Source organism: Eriocheir sinensis, unplaced genomic scaffold (genome assembly GCF_024679095.1).
Source record: "Eriocheir sinensis breed Jianghai 21 unplaced genomic scaffold, ASM2467909v1 Scaffold228, whole genome shotgun sequence".
Taxonomy (NCBI): domain Eukaryota; kingdom Metazoa; phylum Arthropoda; class Malacostraca; order Decapoda; family Varunidae; genus Eriocheir; species Eriocheir sinensis.
In genome coordinates, this window is record NW_026111530.1 from 202,646 (window position 1) to 226,598 (window position 23,953).

The window sequence follows — 23,953 nt, forward strand, 5'->3', positions numbered from 1 at the left end:
GAAAAAAGTTCAGAAAAAAGGCACACGAGGAATGAGAACAACAGGAATTACAGGAAAAGCGAAATGACTAAAAAGACAACAAATACGAAAGTAATAAGAACAAACAGAGAAAAGAAAATATTTCGAACAAATAGTAAAAATGATAAAGAAAAAATGAGTACATCAAGAATCATAGTAAAAAAGAAAAAAAAAACCACTAAAAAAAGAAAGTAATGGAGAACGGAAAACATTAAACTTCTAAAAAAATACATAGAAACAAAGCAACGAGAACAACAAGCAAAGCAAGAAAAGAGAAAAGACGAGGAAGACACTAACAAAAAAAGCGAATACGGGAAAAAAGAATATTGACCAGAACGAAGCGAGGAAAAACTCGGTGAATGAATGTGCCAATGCAATCATAAAAAAAACTAAGACACTGATCGGTACGAGAAAGGAAGAAAGAAGAAGAAACTGCAGGTATCGTTATATAGCGCTCCTGCAGAGGTATCATCATAATCATCATATTTCCCATCTACGTCATCGTCCCCCTCCCATTCCCACCATTATCACCATCATCCTCTTTTATCCTCATCATTCTCTCTCCAATCACCATCAATACGTCTCCCATCACCATTATCTCTCCCATCACCATCATTATCCCTCTCACTCCCACTATTATCCCAGCCATCACCATCATTGTACCTCTCATCCACATCACCATTCCACCACTATCCCTATCGCCACCCTCATCTCTATCACCACCCCATCACCATCCCTCTCATCATCAGGGCCCCGCCGGGAGACAGAAGGCCAAAGAGGGCGGAATTGTAAGGTTTATCCGCCTCTGCATGGACACCAAAGAAGGGAAAACAACCCGCCCCTAATGGCTGTGTGGGCGGCGGTGTGTGATTGGCGCGTTGGTTTGTTACGGGAAGACAAAGAAGAGAAGAAAAGGAGGATAAAGAGGAAAGAAAGCTGTAGTGAGACAAATAGGGGGAGAAAGACGAGAAGGAGAAAGATGGGAGAATGCTGTGAAAAGACAAAGAGAGGAAGAAAGAGGGACAAAACTGTGGTAGACAAAGAGGAGGAGAAAGAGAGGAGAAAGAGAGGAGAAAGCTATGGGAAGACGGAGATGAGGAGAAGGAGGACGAGAGAGTGGAGAGAGAAGAGAAGAGAGAGAAGGGAAGGTGAGGAAAGAGAAATAAGGAAAGGGAAGAAGAAAAAGAGGAGTTCACAGTTTGAGCTGAAAAGAATCTAGATCAAAGAATAAGAAAATGGAAATGGATGGAAAGAGAGAAGAGGAGGATAAAAGGATAAGGAAGGCGATGGAGGAGATACAGAAAAGGAAGAAAATATAATAAGATGCGATGATGAAAGAAGAGCTAGAAGAAAGGGAGATAACAAGGTAAGAGAGTCGACAGGAAAGGAAGGAAGGAAAGAAGAGGAAAAAATAATGAAATAAAAGAATGAGAAGCAGAAAAAAACAGGAAAAGAAGGGACAAAAGGAAGACAAGGCCAAAAGAAAAGAGTAAAAGGAACAGAACAAAGACGGGAAGAAGGAGCATGATGAGAAGGAGAGGGATGAGGCAAAGGGAAGTGAGGGAAAATTACAAGGTGGTCACGGCTGCAGAGACCCCAGGTGGAGCATGCATGACGGTGGAGGAGGGAAGGTGGTGGTGGTGGTAGTGGTGGAGGTGATGCAGGTAATGGTGGTGATGATGAGTGTCTGAGTGGAGGAGATGGAGGAAGAGGAAAGAAGGAAAAAGGAAATATTAAGAAAATGAGAAGAAAAGAAGTTCTGGATTGTGGTGGTGGTGATGGAGGTGGTGGTGGTGGTGGTGATGATGGCTAATTGACTGGAGGCGATGAAGAAAGGAAGCAGTGAAGGAAGCAAAGAAATATTAAGTGAAAGGTAGAAGAAGGAAGCCCCGGAAAGCGGTAGTGATGGTGTTATTGGAGGTGGTGGTGGTGATGTTACAGGTGGTGGTGGTGATGTAACAGGTGGTGGTGATTGTGAGGAAGAAAGGAAGAAAGGAGGCAAAGAAGAAAGGGAGGAAGGAAGGAAGGAAGGAAGGAAGGAAGAAAGAAACAAAGGAATGGAGGAAGGAGGAAGGAAGAAAATTAAGGAGTAAAGGAAGGAAGAAAGGAAGAAAGGAAGGAAAGAAGGAAACATTAAATAAAAACCAGAATTAGGAATCCCCGGATAGTGGTGCTGATGGTGATGGTGATAGTGGTGATGGTGATGGGTGAAAAGGATGGAGGAAGAAAGGATGAAAGGGGAAAAGAAAATATTAAACAAGAGACAGAAGATGGAAGTCGTGGATGGAGGTGGTGGTGGTGGTAGAGGTGGAGGTGGTGGTGGTGGTGGTGGTGATGATGTTGTCAGAGGTAATGGCGGTGTGGGTGACAGGATACAGATGTTCCTCACTGCCTGTCTGTCACTGATGGGGAGGGGCGCGTCGTTTCCTATACTGCATTCCCCGTCTCTCTCTCTCTCTCTCTCTCTCTCTCTCTCTCTCTCTCTCTCTCTCCCCCCCAGGGCCGAAGGATGGAGAGTGATTAGCCGGGGACGAGGAAAAAATAGTGAGTCTTATAATGAAATTTCTCTCCCCTTCTCCCGCAGATAATATAATATTTCCTCGCGATGTCGACGTCACTTACGCTTCTTTTTCTCCTTCAACATTGTTCCCGGTAATATGTATTTTGTGAGAGAGAGAGAGAGAGAGAGAGAGAGAGAGAGAGAGAGAGAGAGAGAGAGAGAGAGAGAGAGAGAGAGAGAGAGATCATTTGCCGGTAAGCCATTGTTAAGAGAAGGTTCCTTATTGTGTCTCTCCTTTGTTGAGCCGCTGTCGCCTGCTCCTGCCCGGCCTTTGTTACCCGGCCCGTCACTCAGCCCTCACTCACCCTGCACCCTATGTGTACACCTCACACCCTTCCTCCACCCTCACTCTGCCTCCACAGCTTCCCCGTCCCTCTGCCTGCCTTCCTGCCCCACACACTGCCTCCACACCCATCCCGCCCTTCCTGCTCATCCACAAACACACGCACACACACACTCACACATAAACACACACTCGCTATCATTCAGACGTATCGGTAGCGGCTTTGGTGTAAACAGTTCAACGCAAACATCTATATAAAAACACCCGTTAAAGGGCTGCCGGGCATTGCAGTGCATAGCGGTTGTAGCTTTTTTTATTATCCACTAGGGGGCGAGTGTTAATAATTTTACCACCTCGTACGTTGTGTTTTTTTTTTATCTTTCTGTGAATGGGGGGGATTGTGTTTGTGTGTGTGTGTGTGCGTGTGTGTGTGTGTGTGTGTGTGTGTGTGTGTGTGTGTGTGTAATTCACCACGGCCTGATCACGAGTTGGACTCGCAATCGCCAGAAAGTACCCTCCTGACATGAGCAAGCTCATTTTCTCTTTTTACATGAAAGGACACGGCTCAAGGGCAACAAAAAGAGTACAAAAAAAAAGCCCGCTACTCGCCGCTCCCATAAAAGATAAAAGTAAAAAGTAGCCAAAACAGGTCAATTTCGGGTAGAGAGGTGTCTTGATACACTCTTCTTGAAAGAGGTCAAGTCATAGGCAGGACGAAATACAGACGAAGGAAGGCTGTTCCAGAGTTTACCAGTGAAGGGGATGAAAGAATTGAGATGATGGTTAACTCTTGCATAAGGGGTTTGGACAGTATAGGGATGAACATGAGTAGAAAGTCGTGTGCAACGGGGCCGCGGGAGGAGGGGAGGCATGCAGTTAGGAAGTTCAAAAGAGCAGTCAGCATGAAAATATCGATAGATGATGGAAAGAGAGGCAACATGACGGGGGAATTTAAGAGGTAGAAGGTTGTCAGTAAGAGGAGGAGAGCTGATGAGATGAAAAGCCTTAGACTCCACTCTGTCCTGGAGAGCTTTGTGAGTGGAGCCCCCCCCACACGTGAAATGCATACTCCATACGAGGGCGGACAAGGACCCTATAAATAGATAGCAGCTGTGGGGGGAGAAGAACTGGCGGAGACGATACAGAACGCCCAACCTCGAGAGGAGATGGGCAGTTTCCAGTTGAGATTTTGAGCTAATGACAGACCAAGGATATTTAGAGTTGAAGAAGGTGACAGCTGAGTGTTATCGAAGAATAGGGGTAGGTGTTTGGAAGATTATGTCGAGTTGATAGGTGGAGAAATTGGGTTTTTGAGGCATTGAAGGACACAAGGTTCCTTTTACCCCAATCGGAAATGATAGCAAGGTCTGAGGTTAAGCGTTCTGCAGCCTCCAGTCTGGAGTCTTGTAATTCCTGTTGAGAAGGTCTTCTGTTGAAAGAAGTTGAATAATGCAGAGTGGAGTCGTCAGCGTATGAATGGATAGGACAGTTTGTTATGGAAAGAAGATCATTGATGAATAACAGGAAGAGAGTGGGTGATAGGACAGAGCCCTGTGGAACACCACTGTTGATAGGTTTAGGGGAAGAACAGTGACCGTCTACCACAGCGGAGATAGAACGGCCGGAAAGGAAGCTGGAGATAAAGGAACAGAGAGAAGGATAGAAACCGTAAGAGGGCAGTTTAGAAAGCAAAGACTTGTGCCAGACTCTATCGAAAGCTTTCGATATGTCTAGCGCAACTGAGAAAGTTTCACCGAAACGGCTAAGAGAGGATGACCAAGAGTCAGTTAAGAGAGCAAGAAGATCGCCAGTAGAACGCCCTTTGCGGAACCCATACTGGCGATCAGATAGAAGGTCAGAGGTGGATAGGTGCTTTTGAATCTTCCGGTTAAGGATTGATTCAAAAGCTTTAGATAGACAGGAAAGTAAAGCTATAGGGCGGTAGTTTGAAGGATTGGAGCGGTCACCCTTCCAGCAGGAAGGAAAGATAGATGTTGATAGGCAGAGACGAAAGAGTTTGACCAGGCAGGGTGTCAGCACGGAAGCACAGTTTTTAAGGACAATAGGAGGCATTCCATCAGGTCCATAAGCCTTCTGAGAGTTGAGGCCAGAGAGGTCATAGAAAACATCGTTCTTAAGTACCTTAATAACAGGCATAAAGGAGTCAGAGGGAGGATGAGTAGGAGGAATATTCCCAGAATCGTCCAGAGTTGAGTTCTTACAGAAAGTTTAAGAGAAGAGTTCAGCCTTAGAGATAGATGAGACGGCGGTGCTGCCTTCAGGGTAAAGGAGAGGAGGGAAAGATGAAGAAGTGAAATTGGAGGAGATATTTTTGGCTAGATGCCAGCTCATTGTAGTCGATCTGTGGGTACTGCCAGGACCTCACACACCACACACCCCATTCCCCTTGCTCAAGAGGGGACAGTAACCACTCCTAGTCAACGGAAAGTATCCGGCCTGAGCGGGGCTCGAACCGCCGCCTGTTTGGCCGTGAAGCCCTGCACCTCAGCGCTCTAACCGACTGAGCTACCGGAAGTGTGTGTTTTTGTGTGTGTGTGTGTGTGTGTGTGTGTGTGTGTGTGTGTGTGTGTGTGTGTGTGTGTGTGTGTGTGTGTGTGTGTGTGTGTGTGTGTGTGTGTGTGTGTGTGTGTGTGTGTGTGTGTGTGTGTGTGTGTGTGTGTGTGTGTGTGTGTGTGTGTGTGTGTGTGTGTGTGTGTGTGTGTGTGTGTGTGTGTGTGTGTGTGTGTGTGTGTGTGTGTGTGTGTGTGTGTGTGTGTTTGTTTGAATTTTATTTACAGTAATGGAAACAGCTCAAACTCAAAAACAAATGACAACAAAAAATCCGCTAAACACTGCTCCTATAAAGAGGTGAAGAAGAGTGGCTAAAAGAGAGGTTAGTCTCGGGTGGAAAGGTGTCTACTACTCGCTTGAACGAGGTCAAGTCTTAGGCATGAGGAAATACAGACGAAGGAAGGCTGCTCCAGAGTTTGCCAGTGAAAGAATGAAGATGCTGGTTAACTCTTGCATAAGGGATTTGTACAGTTTAGGGATGAGCTAGAGTATAACGTCGAGTGCGGTGGGGCCGTGGGAGGGGGTAGGCATGCAGTTAGCAAGTTCAGTACAGCAGTCAGCATGAAAATTTAGGAAACACTGCGACAGAATTTAAGAGACCGTAGACTGTCAGTAAGAGAAGGGGAGTTGTCGAGACGAGGAGCCTTTGACCTTATTTTGTTTAAGAGAGCTGTGTGAGTGGAGCCCCCGCCACGCGTGAGATACATACTCCATACGAGGGCGGACAAGGCCCTTGTATATGGACAGCATCTGTGAGTTAGAAAAAAATGGTGGAGACGATGAAGAACGCCCAACCGCGAGGAAGCTGATTTAGTAGATGAGAGATGAAGTTTCCAGTTCAGATGTTGAGTAACTGATAGACAGAAGATGTTTTGGGTAGGTGACAGCTATTGTTATCGAAGAATAGGAGATAGGTGTTTGGAAGATTGTGTCGAGTTGACAAGTGGATAAATTGAACTTTTGAGTCAATGAAGGACACAGACTTCCTCTTACCCCAGTCTGAAATGATTGTAAAGTCTGAGGTTAAGCGTTCTGCAGCCTCCATCCCTGAATAATGTAGTTTCTGTTGGCAGGGTTTTCTGTCAAAAGATGCTGAGTGATGCAGAGTAGAATTATCGGCGCATGAGTGAAATGGGCCGAGAGCGTGGGACATAGGACAGCCCTGCGTGACACCACTGCTAATAGGTTTAGGAGAAGAACAGTGACCGTCTGCTACAGCAGAAATAGATCGACTGAAAAAGAAATTGAACATAAAAGTACAGCGAGAGGGATAGAATCCGTAGGAGAAACTTTAGAATGCAAAGATTTGTGCCAGACTGTGTACTGAGAACACTGTGTACTGAACAACAGCAAAAGTTTCACCGAAAAGGTTAAGAAATGACCAGGAGTCAGGTAAGAAAGCGAGAAGATCGTCAGTAGAACACCCATTGCGAAACTGGTGATCATTTAGAAGGTTTGAAGTGTATAGATGTTATGAATCTTCCGGTTGATTCAAAAGCTGGAGAAAAACAGGAAAGTAAAACTATAGGACGGTAGTGTGAGGGATTGGAACAGTCACCCTTCTTAGGCACAGGTTGTATGTAGGCATACTTCCAGCAGGAAGAAAAGGTGGATGTTGAAAAGCAGAGACGAAAGAGTTTGACCAGGCAGGGTGTCAGCACGGAAGCACAGTTTTTAAGAACAATAGGAGGCACCTCCATCAGGCCCATTAGCCTTCTGAGTACTGATTAATTGAGAGAGAGAGTGTGTGTGTGTGTGTGTGTGTGTGTGTGTGTGTGTGTGTGTGTGTGAGTGTGAGTGTGTGAGTGTGTGTGTGTGAGTGTGAGTGTGTGTGTGTTATGAAGGACTTCCTGTTTTTAATTAGTGATGCTGCTCTACTCGTTGTTGTTGTTTATGTTGGATTTGTTGTTGGTAGTGTACTTGTTGTTTTTATTGTTGTCGCTGTTGTTGTTGTTGTTGTTATTGTTGTTGGTGGTGGTGGTGGAGGTTTTGGTGGTGGTTTTGGTGGTAGTGGTGATTTTTTTGTTGTTGTTTTGAGCAGTCTTTATATAGAAGAATAAGCGGCAAGATGGTGGTGGTGGTGGTGGTGGTGGTTGTGGTGGTTGGAATTTTATTGTCTGTTTCTTTTCCTCCGCGGTGTCTTCGTGTACTGTCCTCTCTGTCTTTTGTCACTCCTCCTCAGGGTTGAACCACCGCCCCTCGCTCAGCCTCCCGGTGCCTCCCCAGCAGCGGCCGGCACGGAAGGGAGCCATGCGTCACCATCCCATGTAATGATCGGAAAACAATAACTGGCCGCGTCCACCCATGTGCAGGAGGGGAGGCGACGGCGGCGGCGGCGGCGTAGTGCACATTGTTGTGCTGATTCCGAGAAGCCTAGTGCAAGTCCCGTCCTTAGCTTCCACTTACACAATATCAAGTGGTTTAAAATTGCCTCCGCCTTGCCTGTTAGCTCCATATTATATTGCGTGACCTGGCGACTTGAGAACACTTGGAGAGCACAGCCTCGCGCAGGAGTGTCGTCTGAATACACCGCCACAGGCTATGTGGGAGGGTGCGGCCTTGTCGTGCAGACCAAGCTGTATTTGACGTATGTGTTTTTGAGGGTCGAACGACAAGATGATAAGGGGAGAAAATGGGATTAAGAAATTAGAAGGGAAAGACAAGGAAGGCTGAGGTTTGCATGTTACGGAAGACACATTAATTGTGTGGAGAAAATTGTTTAAAGTCTTCCGAGGAGAGGAAGAGCAAAGCTTCGTGCTGAGGGAAGCGGCGACGAGTGAAGGACACGAGACGACATTCAGGGCTCAAGGATGCCCTCGAGGGAGGGATGGGACCGCCCTCATCTCGCCGCTCTCGTGAATACCATTATTTCCTTTCGCTTCTATCTCCGTCTTCACATAAACCTCCTCTCCTCCTCCTCCCTCATGTCTCCCTTCCCGTCTAAGAAAGAAAGCTTATCCCCAGAGGCTCGTCAGTTATATATGAGTTCTCGGCCCTTTTGCCATACAGCCTTGCAGCTGTCCCTCCTCCCAGCATGTGCACGTCCCATTCACTCTCCTTGTGCGGCAGCTGTTACCTTTACTCCTCCCCAGAATACACCTACACTAATGGTTGCCTCTGTGTGCCCCGGAGGCCTGGGGAGCTGATGTGCGGAGTGTGGCAGGGCCGGCCGGGATGAGGCAATGGTAGTCTCTCCTAAACAAGACTTTGCCTCCAACACCCCGGACACAGAGGCGGGGAAAGGCGTTGGACCAGTGGACAGGCTGCAAAAAATTCTTTCCATATATTTATCTTTTTTACGGAACCGTTACGTCGTCTCTTCCCCATACCCTCCTTTCTAAGCCCTCTCCTCCTTCTCCTCCCTTCCATATGGCCTTCAACACTTCCTATTTTCGCTTCCGATAAATTGCCAAAGATATCCCAAATGTCTTTCCAACACGTGAACATATTTTTTTTCTTTATCCCTTAACCCAAGGCGTTCGACAGTGTTGTCCTTCATTCCCTTTCAGACTCTTCCCTTTTTTTTGCCCCTCATCTCTTCACCCACTTCTCTCCTCCCACCCCTTCTCTGTCCTTACCCTCTCCGTCCTCCTCTGCCTTGAGCGTCGCCTAACAAAAGACACCAACTGAAGGGTCAAGGAGGATAAGGAAAGGACGGAGGAGGAAAGGAAGGAAGGGAAGGAAGGGAAGGGAAGGGAAGGGAAGGGAAGGGAAGGGAAGGGACGGGAGGAGAAGGAAAGGGAAGGGAAGGGAAAGGACGGGAAGGGAAATGAAATGAAAGGAAAGGGATGAGACGAGAAAAGAAAAAAAAGAATAGGTGAGGTTGGGTTGGGTGGGGTGTAAAGTATATGAAAGAGAAAAGAAACAAGGGGAATGGATGAATTGAGAGAGAAAGGGAACAGAGGCAAAGGAGAGGCAGGCATACAGACAAAATTCTTTGATAAATGAAACTAAATGAAGGTGTAGAGAAAACCACGAAAGTTCTGTCATGTTGACCAACAGATTTAATGACATTCTCTTTCATTTATAACTAAAATATGAACACAAAATATACAATACATCTTTGTAACACACACCTTCCCCACTTAACACTTACACGTTATGCTTCAATAGTGTTTCTTTTCTCGCAAATTTCAAGCTCTTAAAAAATAGGTTTTATGTAGTTACCGTGAACGGCTGTTTGTGTTCCCCTCAGGAGTATAAAAGTGGCAGATAGATGACAGGCCTTTGTGTGGACCATTAGTGTTTACACTTGCTGATAATTAGTGTAATGAGAATAATAATAATGATAAAATAATGATAATAATAGTTATAATGATAATAAAGATAATAGAAATAGGAGTAATAGTACTGTAATGATAATTATGTTGGTAATATTTATTTATACTGACCAGTGAAATGTAATTTTTCACTACCATAATCAATAATAATAATAATAATAATAATAATAATAATAATAATAATAATAATAATAATAATAATAATAATAATAATAATAATAATAATAATAATAATAATAATAATAATAATAATAATAGTGATAAGTAGAGATAATATTGTTTATCTGTGCCGAGCAATAGCATGTAATTGTAATTTTCCGCCACTCGGGCGCAACTAATGGTCAAAACCCACTCTGAATTTTCAATCAGTTATTCATGTAATTTCTGTTTGATCATTAGGCCTATGCGAATATAAAATAAAAGTGAATATCTTCCATCGATGTATTTATCTTACTCTGCAGGCATTGATGACGAGCGTGTTGAGAGAATATTTGCACAGGACATGAGTATTGGAGGGCGCCGACTGTGGCCATCCAGCGGTCTTGACACTCCTGGCGCCGGGGCCGTTGGTGGGGCAGGGGCTCGGTGCCCGCTGTGGCCTGCAGCGTCCAGTGAGGGTCCCGACGCCAGTCCTCGTGGCCCACGGACTATGGTGCTTCGTAAAGGTATCGAGGAGTCTCAGCAGCTCCCTGTCGTCCTGTGTCAAGAGTCCCCGGCGGTCTGCAGGAGTGAGGGACACAGGACTGCTCCTAGGAGGCGCTCCGAAGTACTCCGCGGGGCTCCATCAAGCACTCGGACACTGTACAAAGCTCTCTAAGACGTATAAAACTAGATCATGACAACAGTGAACACAGTGACGACGTATAACTCGGCCTGAAGGTTCGCAGCGCAGTGACTCAGCGGTGACTTAGCAGTGGCTTGGATATAGTGATAAGGCCTCGGTTAAGGCTACAGCATCAGGCTCGTGGCTGTCCCGCGGAACAGTTTGTGGACCAGCGAGATACAGGCGCCTCGGAGACGTTCGGGGATCGCTGGGGATTCCTAATTTTCCCTTCTAATTATAATAAGGGAGTAAGATCTGCAGCGCGTGAGGGAGATCAGTGCCAGCCGTGAGGTAGAACACGGTAGAAGTTCACGACGCGGGCCGCCGCAGTCCAGCGAGGGGTGGAGGGAGGGGCTAAGGCTACTGTTTTTAGTGATGCATTGAGTTGCGTCTTGGAGCGGCCAAAGGCGATTACTGGAGCGTCCGCACCCCTCCCTTCCCCCCCCCCCACCACCACAACCTTAACCATTGGCATCACGTTTATGGCTCATTTGGGCACACACACTGGTGGCTGTGTGGGTGGTAATGTGTTACAATGCTTCATAACTTGCATAGACCGGAGGAGAGGAAATTTCAGCCCCGCAGCATCATTCCAAAATAGACTCAATATATACGTTCTTTCACCATTTTTGGCAAAGCCACCGTTACTGTTGATGGTAGAAATGTAATGTGGTTTAAGGTTATATTTGGCTGATTAGTTGCGGCAGAATTCTTGCCGCTCACCCCGTCACCCGTCAGCTGGCAGTGACCTCAGCGCCGCCTGGTTGTCTCGCTTCCTCGTGGCAGCTGTCCATCAAGCACTAACTAATGTTTACCTTTCTTTACAGGGGTGCGCTTCCTCCACTCCCAGGACGCTGCAACACCCGCGACTCTCTCCGTCAGGACACAATGCTCTCCATGCCACCAGGTAAGAGAGTCAGAGGAAAGAGGAGCACTTCAGTCCCTGGAGGTGTGTTTACGTTGGGTCCTGACGGTCCACTTACGCCGGGATATTGGCTTAGCGTCACGGGAGGCGTCCAGCGGAAATTTCAGAAAGTCAAGACTTATTCTATCGAGAACTGAGGCAAAGGGCGAGGGTTAGGGGGTGGTGGTGAGCTCCAGCGGCTCATGGTTATGGGGAACTCTGGGCTGGAGGGCGAAGGGTGCGTGGCGGCACTCGGCGCTCGCAGGACTGTGGTGGGCCGAGGTGGATGCGGAAGTGGATGCTGAACTAACACAGCACAAACTCCTCACAAAGCTCGGTCTTATTTTACTATTGTTTCTTCAAACTGGCAAAACTAGTAATCTCTATCTTTTATATGGTTTGATTACATTTTTTATTTAGCAAAAGCTACTGCGCTAATGTCTTCAGGAAGCAAGAGAGTCACTACTCCTCGGCCACCGCCACAGCAGGTGCCACACGGGAGAGGGAGTGCTCGCGCGTTGTGACTGTTTAGTGGGCATGGCGGGGCTACGGGCGGGACGCTGACTAGGGCTGCTAGGAGAGGGAAGCGTAAGGTGCTGGGGACGGGCACGCCTGCTCCAGGGTGGGCTGACCACCGCGGTTATTACTCATTACCTCAGGGCACGAAATTTCAGGATCAGGCCACACAGGACTGCACACCAGGACAGCGCCACACCCTGAGGTCACACCCTACAGCCTAGGGCTCGGCCACACCCTGGGTCACGGCTACAAGTTTTCTCTTCCTGGACGACACAGAGGCGGGCCTCATGGCCGCCGCGCCTAGTGAACGTTGGCGCCTAATCAAATTTGAGCTGACTTGGCTGCGGCAAAACACTGAGCTGTTCTAACATTACACTAGTTCACGGGGGCGAGGGGGGTAGAGGGAGGACAATACCGTTCATGGGGATACACTGAAGCCTTATCCTGCTATCTCTGAAACACCCACTCTGCTACACACTGAAGATGGGGGAGCTGCGACCCCTCACAGCTGTCAGTGTAAGCTGTCATGTCAAGGCAGGTTCACGGGGCGGGAAGCTGATTGTGTAGTGCTATGTTTACCGTTTGAGCGATATGTTTTGTTGCAGTCTGGTCTTGCTGCTATAGAGGGTGGTGGAAGTGGCTGAAAAAAGTTAGTTTAGAAGTTTTGGGTTTTGGTTCTGAAGTGATTTACTCTTCACCATAAAACAATACAAAAAAAGAGCATCAGATTCTCGTGTTGCTGAAGAATCAAAGCTTTTGATTATAGCTTGAAATTTTAATGTAGAAATGTGTCGTGTGTGTGTGTGTGTGTGTGTGTGTGTGTGTGGGTGGGGGGGTAGGGGGTTGGATGGGTGGGTGTGAGTGCGTGTATATAGGGAAGGGAGGGAGGGAGCCAAGTAATCAGGGTGCAGCGTGACTGGCTGTCGAGCTGTGTGTGTGTGTGTGTGTGTGTGTGTGTGTGTGTGTGTGTGCTCGCGGCGGGGCGCCAGACACCCGCCATCCTCCAACCAGCAGAGGCGCGATCGTAGACACGTACCATCCAGGGTTCAAGAGAACGAGTATACACCGTATTAGTAGAAACAAGAAGATAGTTAAGGTGCGCAGGTCCTAGTGACATGTGCACACCTTAAGCCGCCGTCCAGAGTCATCCTCAGAGCGTCCCTGTGCCTCCAGCACGTCAACGTGGTATTCTGTGCGTCCCGCCGCCGACGTGCAGCAGCGTCAGGGCGAAGGGACGGCGCAGGAGAGGGGTGGCGGGCGGTGGCGGCCTCCACACGGCTTGGAGTTCTACATGGGAGTCTCTGGTCGTTCTTTTAGCCATTTTTCGATTTGCGGGAGTTTGACGACCTTGTCCACGAGCTTTTTGACGCGAGGAACGACGTCCAGGGAGCCCTCGTACTGGGCGGCGAGCTGGCTGAGGTAGCAGGCGGCGAATACGTCCGCCCACGTCATCTGGCGGTGAAATGAAACGTTACTCTCTCTCACACACACACACACACACACACACACACACACACACACACACACACACACACCAGAAATATTGCTACAGGGAAAATTAAATAGTGCATAGTAGTGAGACAGTCTTCCTAACAAAAGTCTGAGCAACACCGACACTTGGGCGGGGCTGGACCTTGGGGACGGTTCTCTGTACCTTGGAGCCGCAGAACCACTCGCCCTCCAGCCGCCGCTCCAGCTCTCTCAGGACGGGCGGCAGCGTGGTGGTGCTGAAGTCGGTGGCGAGCATCTTGGCGCGGTCAATGTCGTTCGCAGCTCTGGTGATAGAATATGTAAAGCATCAGCATGAACGCCTTCACTCTGCTTATGCGGTGAGATAAAGATAAATCATTAGACGTCCTTGCTATTATGGCATTCACAGCTCTGTCAATAGAATAAGTAAAGCGTCAGTACCAACGCCTTCACTTTGCATATGCGGTGAGATAAAGATAAATCATTAGACGTCCTTGCTCCTATGGCATTCACAGCTCTGTCAATATAATAGGTAAGAGAAGGGGAAGAGATCATTGGTCCCTCCCATCACCCAGCGAGCTTCCTCATTTCCTTTCCTCTCCAGTCTCTTCCATCACGTCCCAAGCCTCCCATCACCAAGGTACATTATCCCCACCACGAAGCACCACGTCCCTGGGTGTTGGGTGGTCCTAGCCTAATGGGAGTGAGGGCCAAGGCTCACTCGCCAAATACCTATCAAGGAACTAAAGCCTTGCGCACGAAGCTCACGTACCTGGCGTATATGATCTGCGCGGCGTGCGGGAGGAGGTCGTGCACGGCGTCGGCCACCTCGTCCCCCTTGGCGGCCTCCCAAGGGTCGTCCACCGCCAGCCCGTGGGTCCGCCCCAGGTACCGGCAGATGGCAACGCTCTGGTTCAGCGGCTTGTCGTCAACGTAAAGGACAGGAACCCGACCGTACGGTGTCTCTGCGGGGTAAATGTGGAGTCAAGTGGGGCACACACACACAAACACACACTTCTACTACTACTACTACTACTACTACTACTACTACTACTACTACTACTACCACTATTACTACTACTACTAAAACTACTAGTACTATAATCTTCCAGACTTCCACTTCAATACAGTCTCCGGCCTGCCTCACCCCAAAGAGGATAGTTGAGGCTGCAACGTTCGTGTTCTACGCCAGCCACACACACGGAGCAGGAAGAAAATGGACTAGCGAGCGATTTTCTAAGGGACAACCAAAACGGATGAGCATTTATCGTTTCTTGCCTTTTGTACCTTATCTTTTGACAACAGTGTGCCAAGCTTTGCTATCATGTATTTGAAGTGCATTTTGATTTGTCTTTAGGTTCAGTAATTTTGCTAACCGATATTTACAAGACTAAGCAATTGACTTGACTTCTTCCCTCACTGCTGGGCTCACCTCAGAACATCCCGCAAATGTAAACACAGTATAATATGTAGTACATCACGTTCCCGGTAGAGGGTTAAGAGAAGTAAGGTTCACGGGCGGCTGCCTCTGTATCCCCGTGCGGGCTGAGGCCAGTCGCGTCTATCGCCACAACAGGTGGAGCAAAGCCACTAATAATGGTGGATAAATTAATAGATTGACTTAGGCACACATTCACTGTCCAGCCTCTTTTTCCCTACCTACAGGGCAGAAAGGTTTGATTTTTCAAGTCTTTCTAGTGAGAGCACGCCCGAGTTTGTGTGTGTGTGTGTGTGTGTGTGTGTGTGTGTGTGTGTGTGTGTGTGTGTCAGGGTCAGGTCTCGTGATCCCGCAGGTCAAGATCGTTTCCGTTCTGGATTTGAGGCTTAAATCTTGCGTGCCACGTAGCCCTGAGGGTGGAAGTGAGGGAGGACGCCTAGGGGGGTGAATGGGAGGAAGGGAAGATGGGAGAAGGAGGGAGAGGAAGGGGTGTAGGAAGAAAATCAAAGAAGAGAAAATGAAGAATGAGGAAGAGAAGTGAGAAAGTGAAACAGGTGAGGAAGGGGATAGTGAGGGGGAGAGGGGAGAGGGAGCAAGTGAGGGAAGGTGAGGGAGAGGGAGAGGTTGAGGGGGGCGAGGTGGATGTTTCGGTAATACGTCGTGGTCATGCGAGGATGAAGGCCGGTGAAGGTCGTGACGTTATGGGAAGAGGAACAAGAGGACAGCGGATAAACACGGAGGAGGAGGAGACGATCGACAGAGCAGGTATTATAAAGCCTGAGAGTATTATAGCTTGGTTACCTGCTAGAATGGCCTGCTATACCCCAATGATCCATGCTATTAGCCCGTCCGCTGCGATTGGCACGTTTTTTGCCTTCACTGGTAGCCTGGTAACATATAGTCCCAGGTCTTTCTCTGCCTCTGTGGTGGATAGTGGAGTGTTTCCTATGTGGTACTGGTGTGCTGGATATCCCCTCCCAAGGTGCATGACTACATTTTTCTTCATTGAACTGTAGCAACCACTTTTTGTTCCATATCTGTAGCTTGGTGATGTCTTCTTGTAGGAAATCCGCAGTCAAAGGGTTAGTGATGAATAAGAAGAGGAAAGTACCAAGGGGGAGGCGGAGGAGGATGAGGAAGAAGAGAGAAGATGAGGAGAAGGGGGAGGAAAACGAGAACGAGGACGAGAAAGTGAAAAAAAAAAGGTAAGGAGGAGGAGCAGGAAGAGGACGAGGCGGAGCAGGAGGTCCAACAAGAACTAGAAAAGAACAAGAACAGGAACAAAAAACTAGAAGGAAAACAAGGACAAGCACAAGATCAAGAACAAGAGCAAGAAGAACAAAGAGAGTTGGATGCAATGTGAATAAAACTGACACAAGAGAGAGAAAAGACGAGAACCTACAGAGAGACAGTGAAATAACACAAACTGAAAGAAAACGAAGTAAAAGAAAGGGAGACTCGGCTAGAAAAGATAAGTCAAGCCAGAAACTACTATCAACAAACCTAAGGATAAAGAACGCGTAAATAGGAAAAGACTAGTACACATTGCAACACTCCCATATAAATGACCTGCCTCCCGAAGGTATGCGTTATGGCTACCTGGGGGCCGATCATGCCTGTCATCATCATCATCATCATCATCATCATCATCATCAGATTAATAGACGGAGGTAATGGATGACAGATTATTAACTTTTATCGTCCTCATCACAGTCATAATATTCTTATCTTCATTACCATCAAGGCTCACTAACAGTTTTATTTTCTCTGTTTATCTACCTATTTGTTTATTTATCTATCTATTATATCTATCTATCTATCTATCTATTTATCTTTTTACTCCTCTTTACCACACCTATACAAACAAACTTCTCTCTAGTTGCATGGATAGACGAGGGAGAAGGGAAAATGTCTGAAGGGGGGAGATGTCTCGAGGTTAGTGATTATGTCCAAGGGGGAACTTGTGAGTGGGGAAAATTCCGATGGGGCAAATGTTCAGGAGGGTATGTGACCGGCCACCACCCCAATCACCTCCTCACTGTCACCCCAATTCCCACCTCTGCAACACCCACCACCCTCCCCTTCCTCGCCCCAACGTGGCAATAACACCCATCCTCTTCCACGTCTACATTCCACGCTTTGTCTCCATCGTTTACGTGTTAATGAGTTAGAAGAGAAAGAGGAGGAGCGTCGCAGGAGAGGGAAGGTATGTTACAAGGGCTGGGAGGGAGGAGAGAAGGAGGACGAGATGAAGGAGGAGGAGGAAATAATGCGAGTTAACGGTGCCGCAGAATCTTTCCACGATGAGCAATTTCCCGTCTGAATAAAGTTATTTTTGTCTCCCTTCCAAGAACCGTGTTTTCCTTTCAGACACAGGAAGGAAGACAACGGGTTAGGGGAGGGGGGTAGAGAGAGGAGGAGGAGGAGGAGGAGGAGGAGGAGGAGGCGAAAATGAGGAGGAAAGGGTGCAAGTAAAGCGAATGGAACTTGCGTATGAGAGAGAGAGAGAGGGAGAGAGAGAGAGAGAGAGAGAGAGAGAGAGAGAGAGAGAGAGAGAGAGAGAGTGAGAGCGAGAGCGAGAGAGAGAGAGAGAGTTCTGGTTGCTGGGTTTAGGACAGTTCCTTAATACGTTTGGCAGAGAGGGAGGATGAAGATGAGGCAACATAATGCCAGGAGATAACAGTGATGAAAGGTATACTGAGGAGGGAGAGGAAGATGAGGAGAAGAAGGAGGAGGAGGAGGAGGAGGAGGAGGAGGAGGAGGAGGAGGAGGAGGAGGAGGAGGAGGAGGAGCGAGTTGTGAATCAGAAGGATGAGAAGGATGAAGAGGATGAACAGGAGGAGTAGGAGGAGGCTGAAAAAGAGGTAGAACAGGGAAAAAAGAAGAAGAGGAGGAGAAGGAGGAGGAGGGGAAGAGAAGTGAGTTGTGATTCAGAAGGATGAGGAGGATGAAGAGGAAGAACAAGAGGAGTAGGAGGAGGCAGAACAGGAAGAAAGAGAATGAGGAGTAAGAAGAAGAATGACCATGAATAAACCAAGAACAAGACATGATAAAAATATAGAACCAATAGGGAAAGTAACAGAAGAAGAGGAGAATGAAGAATATGAGAAAGGGCAGAAGGAGAGGGAAAAGGAACAAGAAGTAGAAGTCGGAGGAAGATGAGAGGGAAGAAGAAGAAGAAGCGGAGGAGAGGAGACAGTTGAGGGTGAGAGGGGAGAGGGGGGTAAGATGCTGATGTCGCGAAAACTTGTGACAAAAGAACTCTACACAAAGCCTTCACTCCCGCTGCCTCCAACCCAGACGAAGACCAACGGAGACGAGGAGCAGGATGAAGAGGAAGAGGACGAGGAGTAGGATGAAGAGGAAGAGGACGAGTAGCAGGATGAAGAGGAAGAGGACGAGGAGCAGGACGAAGAGGAAGAGGACGAGGAGCAGGATGAAGAGGAAGAGGACGAGGAGCAGGATGAAGAGGAAGAGGACGAGGAGCAGGACGAAGAGGAAGAGGACGAGGAGCAGGACGAAGAGGAAGAGGACGAGGAGCAGGACGAAGAGGAAGAGGACGAGGAGCAGGATGAAGAGGAAGAGGACGAGGAGCAGGATGAAGAGGAAGAGGACGAGGAGCAGGATGAAGAGGAAGAGGACGAGGAGCAGGACGAAGAGGAATAGGACGAGGAGCAGGATGAAGAGGAAGAGGACGAGGAGCAGGATGAAGAGGAAGAGGACGAGGAGCAGGACGAAGAGGAAGAGGACGATGAGCAGGATGAAGAGGAAGAGGACGAGGAGCAGGATGAAGAGGAAGAGGACGAGGAGCAGGATGAAGAGGAAGAGGACGAGGAGCAGGATGAAGAGGAAGAGGACGAGGAGCAGGACGAAGAGGAAGAGGACGAGGAGCATGACGAAGAGGAAGAGGACGAGGAGCAGGATGAAGAGGAAGAGGACGAGGAGCAGGATGAAGAGGAAGAGGACGAGGAGCAGGATGAAGAGGAAGAGGACGAGTAGCAGGATGAAGAGGAAGAGGACGAGGAGCAGGATGAGGACGAAGCAGACGAGAAGGATGAAGAGGAAGAGGAAGAGGAGCAGGATGAGGACGAAGAACACGAGGAGGATGAAGTCGAAGAGAACGAGGAGAAGGATGAAAACGAAGACGAGAAAGATGATGATGATGAGGAGGAAGATGAAGAAAAGGATGAAGACGAAAATGAAGCAGACAAGAAGAAAGAGGAAGACGAAGTAAAGGAGGATGCGAACAAAGACAAGTCGAAGATCAGATAAACGAGAACAAAGATAAATATGAAGAGGAGGAGGACGAGGACGATGACGTTAAGCGTTGGCGTGTATCTCTTCTCGTATATACCTGTCCACATGCGCCACCTGTCCCCTTACGTTAATGAGGACTCCCAGGTGTCCCATTTCGATCAAGAGAACCTTATTTGGGCATCACCTCTCTCTCTCATTCAATCTCCTTAACGATTTAATCTCCTTAGATTTTCTTTCATCTCTTAATTTTCTCTGGTGGTATTTTTGTCTTCCTTATAATTTCTTCTGCATGTCGCAAGTCCTTTCCATCTTCATTGTTCATCACTTGCTTTATTCCCTCCTTTTCTCCATCCTCCGTTTTACTGCCTGTGTTTTCCCTTTTTCTATTTTTTCCTTTACTATTGCGCTCCATCTTTTCATCCACCATTCGTCCTTAGTTCCTTCATCTCCTTTTCTTCTCTCTCTCTCTCTCTCTCTCTCTCTTCCTTCCTTCTCCAAAGACTATGATTTCTTGCTCACGTAATGAAGGCCTCCCCGAGAGCTTCGTTAACCGTCACCAGCCGCGGAGCTTCCAGAGAGAGTGTGTGGGTGGAGGGCGATTGACGTGTCAGCGCTGGGTGGTTGCCGAGTCAGTGGGGGACGGTAAATGGAGGATGAGTGTGTGTGAGGAGGAGGGCGGCAATGATGACTGGGGGGCGGTGTTAGTCTGTTCGTAAGTGAAGAGCAAGATATGTAGAGTTGGTGTGTAGGCGATGGGCTGGTGACCGAGGGGAATGGGCGGGTCGTTAATGTGATGGTGATGGTGAGAGAGAGAGAGAGAGAGAGAGAGAGAGAGAGAGAGAGAGAGAGAGAGAGAGAGAGAGAGAGAGAGAGAGAGAGAGAGAGAGAGAGAGAGAGAGAGAGAGAGAGAGAGAGAGAGAGAGAGAGAGAGAGAGAGAGAGAGAGAGAGAGATAAATAAATAAATAAATAAAGAAAGAAAGAAAGGAGAGAGAGAGAGAGAGAGAGAGAGAGAGAGAGAGAGAGAGAGAGAGAGAGAGAGAGAGAGAGAGAGAGAGAGAGAGAGAGAGAGAGAGAGAGAGAGAGAGAGAGAGAGAGAGAGAGAGAGAGACTGTTTAATTTTGTCCATAGTCACGAAGGATGATCACAGTATTTAGCAAACAACGTGTAAGTAAAGTTTTGTTGTGTATGATTCCCTAAATTCGAAAGTTGGAAGCATTTTATTCCTCTCTTTCGGGCATGGGAGAGTCCGCTTCGGGTCTAAGTGGTGAGGCAATGATGGCGGCGGCGGCGGGGGTGGGGATCGGGGGGGCGGGAGGGGGGGAGGTGATCGCTAATTCCGCGGCCTGTTTAAAAGTGTACAACCAAATTAACTTTTCGTGATGAGGAGAGGAATGCCAATCAGACTCCACAAGCATTTTTATGTGTGTCGTGGTTCTGAAACCTTCACGTGATATGTCTGCCAGCGGGTTGTCCGGGGTCCGTCTGTATTTACGTAGCTTGTTCGGGGTATGTCTGTCTGTCTGTGGCTTGTTTGGGGTCTGTGTCTGTGGCTTGCTTGGGACCTTTCTGTCAGTGCTTTTTTGGTGTCTTTCTGTTTCTGTCTGTGGTTTGTTTGGGGTCTGTCTGTCTATTTGTAGCTTTGAAATCTGTCTGTCTGTCTGTGGCTTGTTTGGGGTCTGTCTGTCTATCTGTAGCTTTGAAATATGTCTGTCTATCTGTCGCTTATTTGGGGTCTGGCAGTCTATCTGTAGCTTTGAAATCTGTCTGTCTGTCTGTGCCTTGTTTCGGGTATGTTTGTTCCATGTTTCGCGTCTGTTCGTTTGTCTGTGCCTTGATTAGAGTTTGTCTGCCTGTCTGTCTGTCTGTCGCTTCTTTGAGGTCTGTCTGTGCCTTGCTTGGGATTTGCCTGTCTCTGCCTCTATTAGAACTAAATATATATAGAGAAAAAGCCTCAACATCGGATTTACCATTTTTTCCTCCAGTGTGTTCAGAAACCTCGATACAAGCCCGCCGCCGAACTCATCAATGCTACAAAAGTCATTCCAATTAACCGACTACAATGATCGTTCTGGTATTGCTAACTTCTGGGCGTAAGGATTCGACGCTTCCGCCAGTAACGTAACCTGAGCGGCATTGAGGAAAGATTACGTCTCGGAGAGCTTGGCCAAACTGTTAACTACGGCTCTCGATTTAAGATGTTCAAGCTTACATCCCCTCCTATTACTCCCCCTTACATTCAGTCGTAGATTGGTAAAGAAACAATGCTGTTCAGTGTGTCACCTTTACCAGAGTCGCGCGTTACCTGGCTTCTTGAAGGGCCATTCTTTATCCTTGTTGTAGCGGACGTCCTCGTACTGGAGCTCCGCGGCGGCCAGGACCCAGCGCACCGGCTCCCCGCGGCCCCGAAGGTTGAAGTAGACCAGCTTGTACTGCGGCATGGCACCACACGCTGAAACACGAGGAAACATGATGCATCTCGCTATGGAGCCGACGGAGAATCGCAGCAGCATAACATAAAACAAAACAACACACACACACACACACACACACACACACACACACACACACACACTGATAGTTACACCACAATATAGCACTTCCTACACAACACCACAATCTATTACTACCTCCATTGTCGTCCTACACATCGCCACTGCCACCACCACCACCACCACCGTCACCACCACCGCCACCGCCGCCACCGCCACCGCCACGTCCAGCCTCCACCTCCCCTTATCTCCCGCACCACTCTACCATTAGCGATTCGTCAATATTTGCGACCATTTAGCCTTTATTCGCTGCGGACGACGTTTCTACCTGCGAGAGAGAGAGAGAGAGAGAGAGAGAGAGAGAGAGAGAGAGAGAGAGAGAGAGAGAGAGAGAGAGAGAGAGAGAGAGAGAGAGAGAGAGAGAGAGAGAGAGAGAGAGAGAGAGAGAGAGAGAGAGAGAGAGAGAATATAACACGCATCTACAAATAACAAGGTTGCATGAAGCTTTTCTTGATGTATACATGTACAAGTAAGTGGTTGAGTTTCAGTTTGTGGGACATCTGTTAAAGAGGATAGGAAAAAGATCAAGAATTTTACTTAAAGCCACATTGACGTAGTAAAAGTAATCAGAAGCTTTGTCAGTGCCTGTGTTCGCAAGGTGGAAGGGCTGCTTGAGTTTATATAGACATTGCTGCAAACACAAACAAAATGGGTGTTTGAGGTTTTTTTTTACGTCTTTGCCTGTAGCACCGGTAGGCTTTCTTCAGGGGCCTGGTGGTCGGCCCAAGCCCGTCATGGCGCAGGCAATTTTTTATATTCTTGATTCACTTGGACGGTTTCTTCTAGGGTCCAGGTTGATGGGTTGGTCTTCAGAACAGCATTTGAATATCAACAAAACGTCACATAAGACAGTTCGTATGAGGATCAAACAAATCCTTCGAACGAGGAAGCAGCATTAAGGTCATTCATTAGCTGTGTTCGGTCCAATTACGTTTTTTCTTAATCTTCTGCCGGCAGTGATCAAAGACTAATCGGTTGTTAATTAGTTGCTCTGTGTCGCTTCCTGTACGGCCAGTAACGATTTGGAGCTACGGAGTCTTCACAAGAACGCGATGATAATAGTTGTCTTGGAGTTGGCAGTTTTGTGTGTATCCGTATCAAGGAAAACATTGTGTGACTCGAGACCATCACTGACTGTCATCTATTTAACGGGGAGACTTTCACATCTCCTATTCAGAGAGCGCCACTGTCTTTGTCTCTGTCGAGGTCAGAGTTGCACGCCCCAGACATTTGCACCCCCTACATAGCAGTTTTCGCCAGTCCCCCGTTGTCTCCACTCTCCAATATTTTGTTTCAGTAAAGCATTTCAAGTCCGCAATCCGTCTCACACATCATTTACATTTCTATTTTTTATCCATCCCATTTTCAGCTTCAGTATCACCGTCATGAAGAAAGTCACTGTGTACTGCTACTGTGTGCCCCTATGTTACCCTTCACTAGTTTATCCTTTTAATGAATATTGCCCTGATTAGCTATACCACTGTCAGTTTTATTGTTATTGACGTCATGTTTTTATTGTCAACATGGATGCAATGACTATATAGTAGAGGAGAAAGACGGTGAAAGAGAAGGATGTCGAGAGAGAGAGAGAGAGAGAGAGAGAGAGAGAGAGAGAGAGAGAGAGAGAGAGAGGGAGAGGGAGAGGGAGAGGGAGGACGAGGAGGAGGAGGAGGAGGAGAGGAGGAGGTATGAGATAAAGTAGAAAGGAAGGGGAGGGGAGGGGAAGGGATGGTAAGGGAGGGGGAGAAGGTATAGGAGCATTAAGGGTGATCAAAGTAGCGGGGGGAGGGGAGGTGAGAGGAAGGAAGGAGAGAGGAAAAGAACGGACGACAGAATGAGTATGACACAGAATAGGAGAGGGCGGTGTGAGGGGGTGGGGGTGAAGAAGCAGAAGGAGAGGAGGAGAAGGAGGGGAGTGGGGAGAGAAAGACAGACAGACAAACACCCAGACAAAGATAACTACAGGGAAAGACTTACAGAGCGAAATCCTGAATATCAAAATAGTTAACAGTTAGGTAGAGAGACGGACAAGCACATAGATAGACCCTCAGACAGACAGAATTAAGAAAAAGATTGAAAGTAAGGAATATTTCACCACGTATCTTTACACTTGGGAAATTACATAAGAGATTTTAAAGACTGATGAAGCAAAAAATGAACGAGTCGGTGAAGAGGAGGAGAAGCGAAGAGCAAGTAGAGTGAATAGTAAAGGGGAGGAAGGAAGGGAGAGGTAGTCGGTGGTGGGAGGTCATGAATGGGACGGTATAGAGGCTAACGAGA

The 23,953-nt window shown here is 47.7% G+C and overlaps 1 protein-coding gene across 1 annotated transcript; it reads right to left on the bottom strand.

Moving 5' to 3' along the window:
• Positions 1 to 9,413: 9,413 nt before the first annotated feature.
• Positions 9,414 to 21,594, bottom strand: LOC126990948 (hematopoietic prostaglandin D synthase-like). The gene is made up of 4 exons (XM_050849572.1): positions 21,427 to 21,594; positions 14,201 to 14,393; positions 13,613 to 13,733; positions 9,414 to 13,410 (listed from the first exon to the last, which is right to left on the bottom strand). The coding sequence occupies exons 1-4, from the start codon at positions 21,590 to 21,592 to the stop codon at positions 13,246 to 13,248; spliced, it is 645 nt and encodes a 214-aa protein (XP_050705529.1). The 5' UTR covers positions 21,593 to 21,594; the 3' UTR covers positions 9,414 to 13,245.
• Positions 21,595 to 23,953: the final 2,359 nt, after the last annotated feature.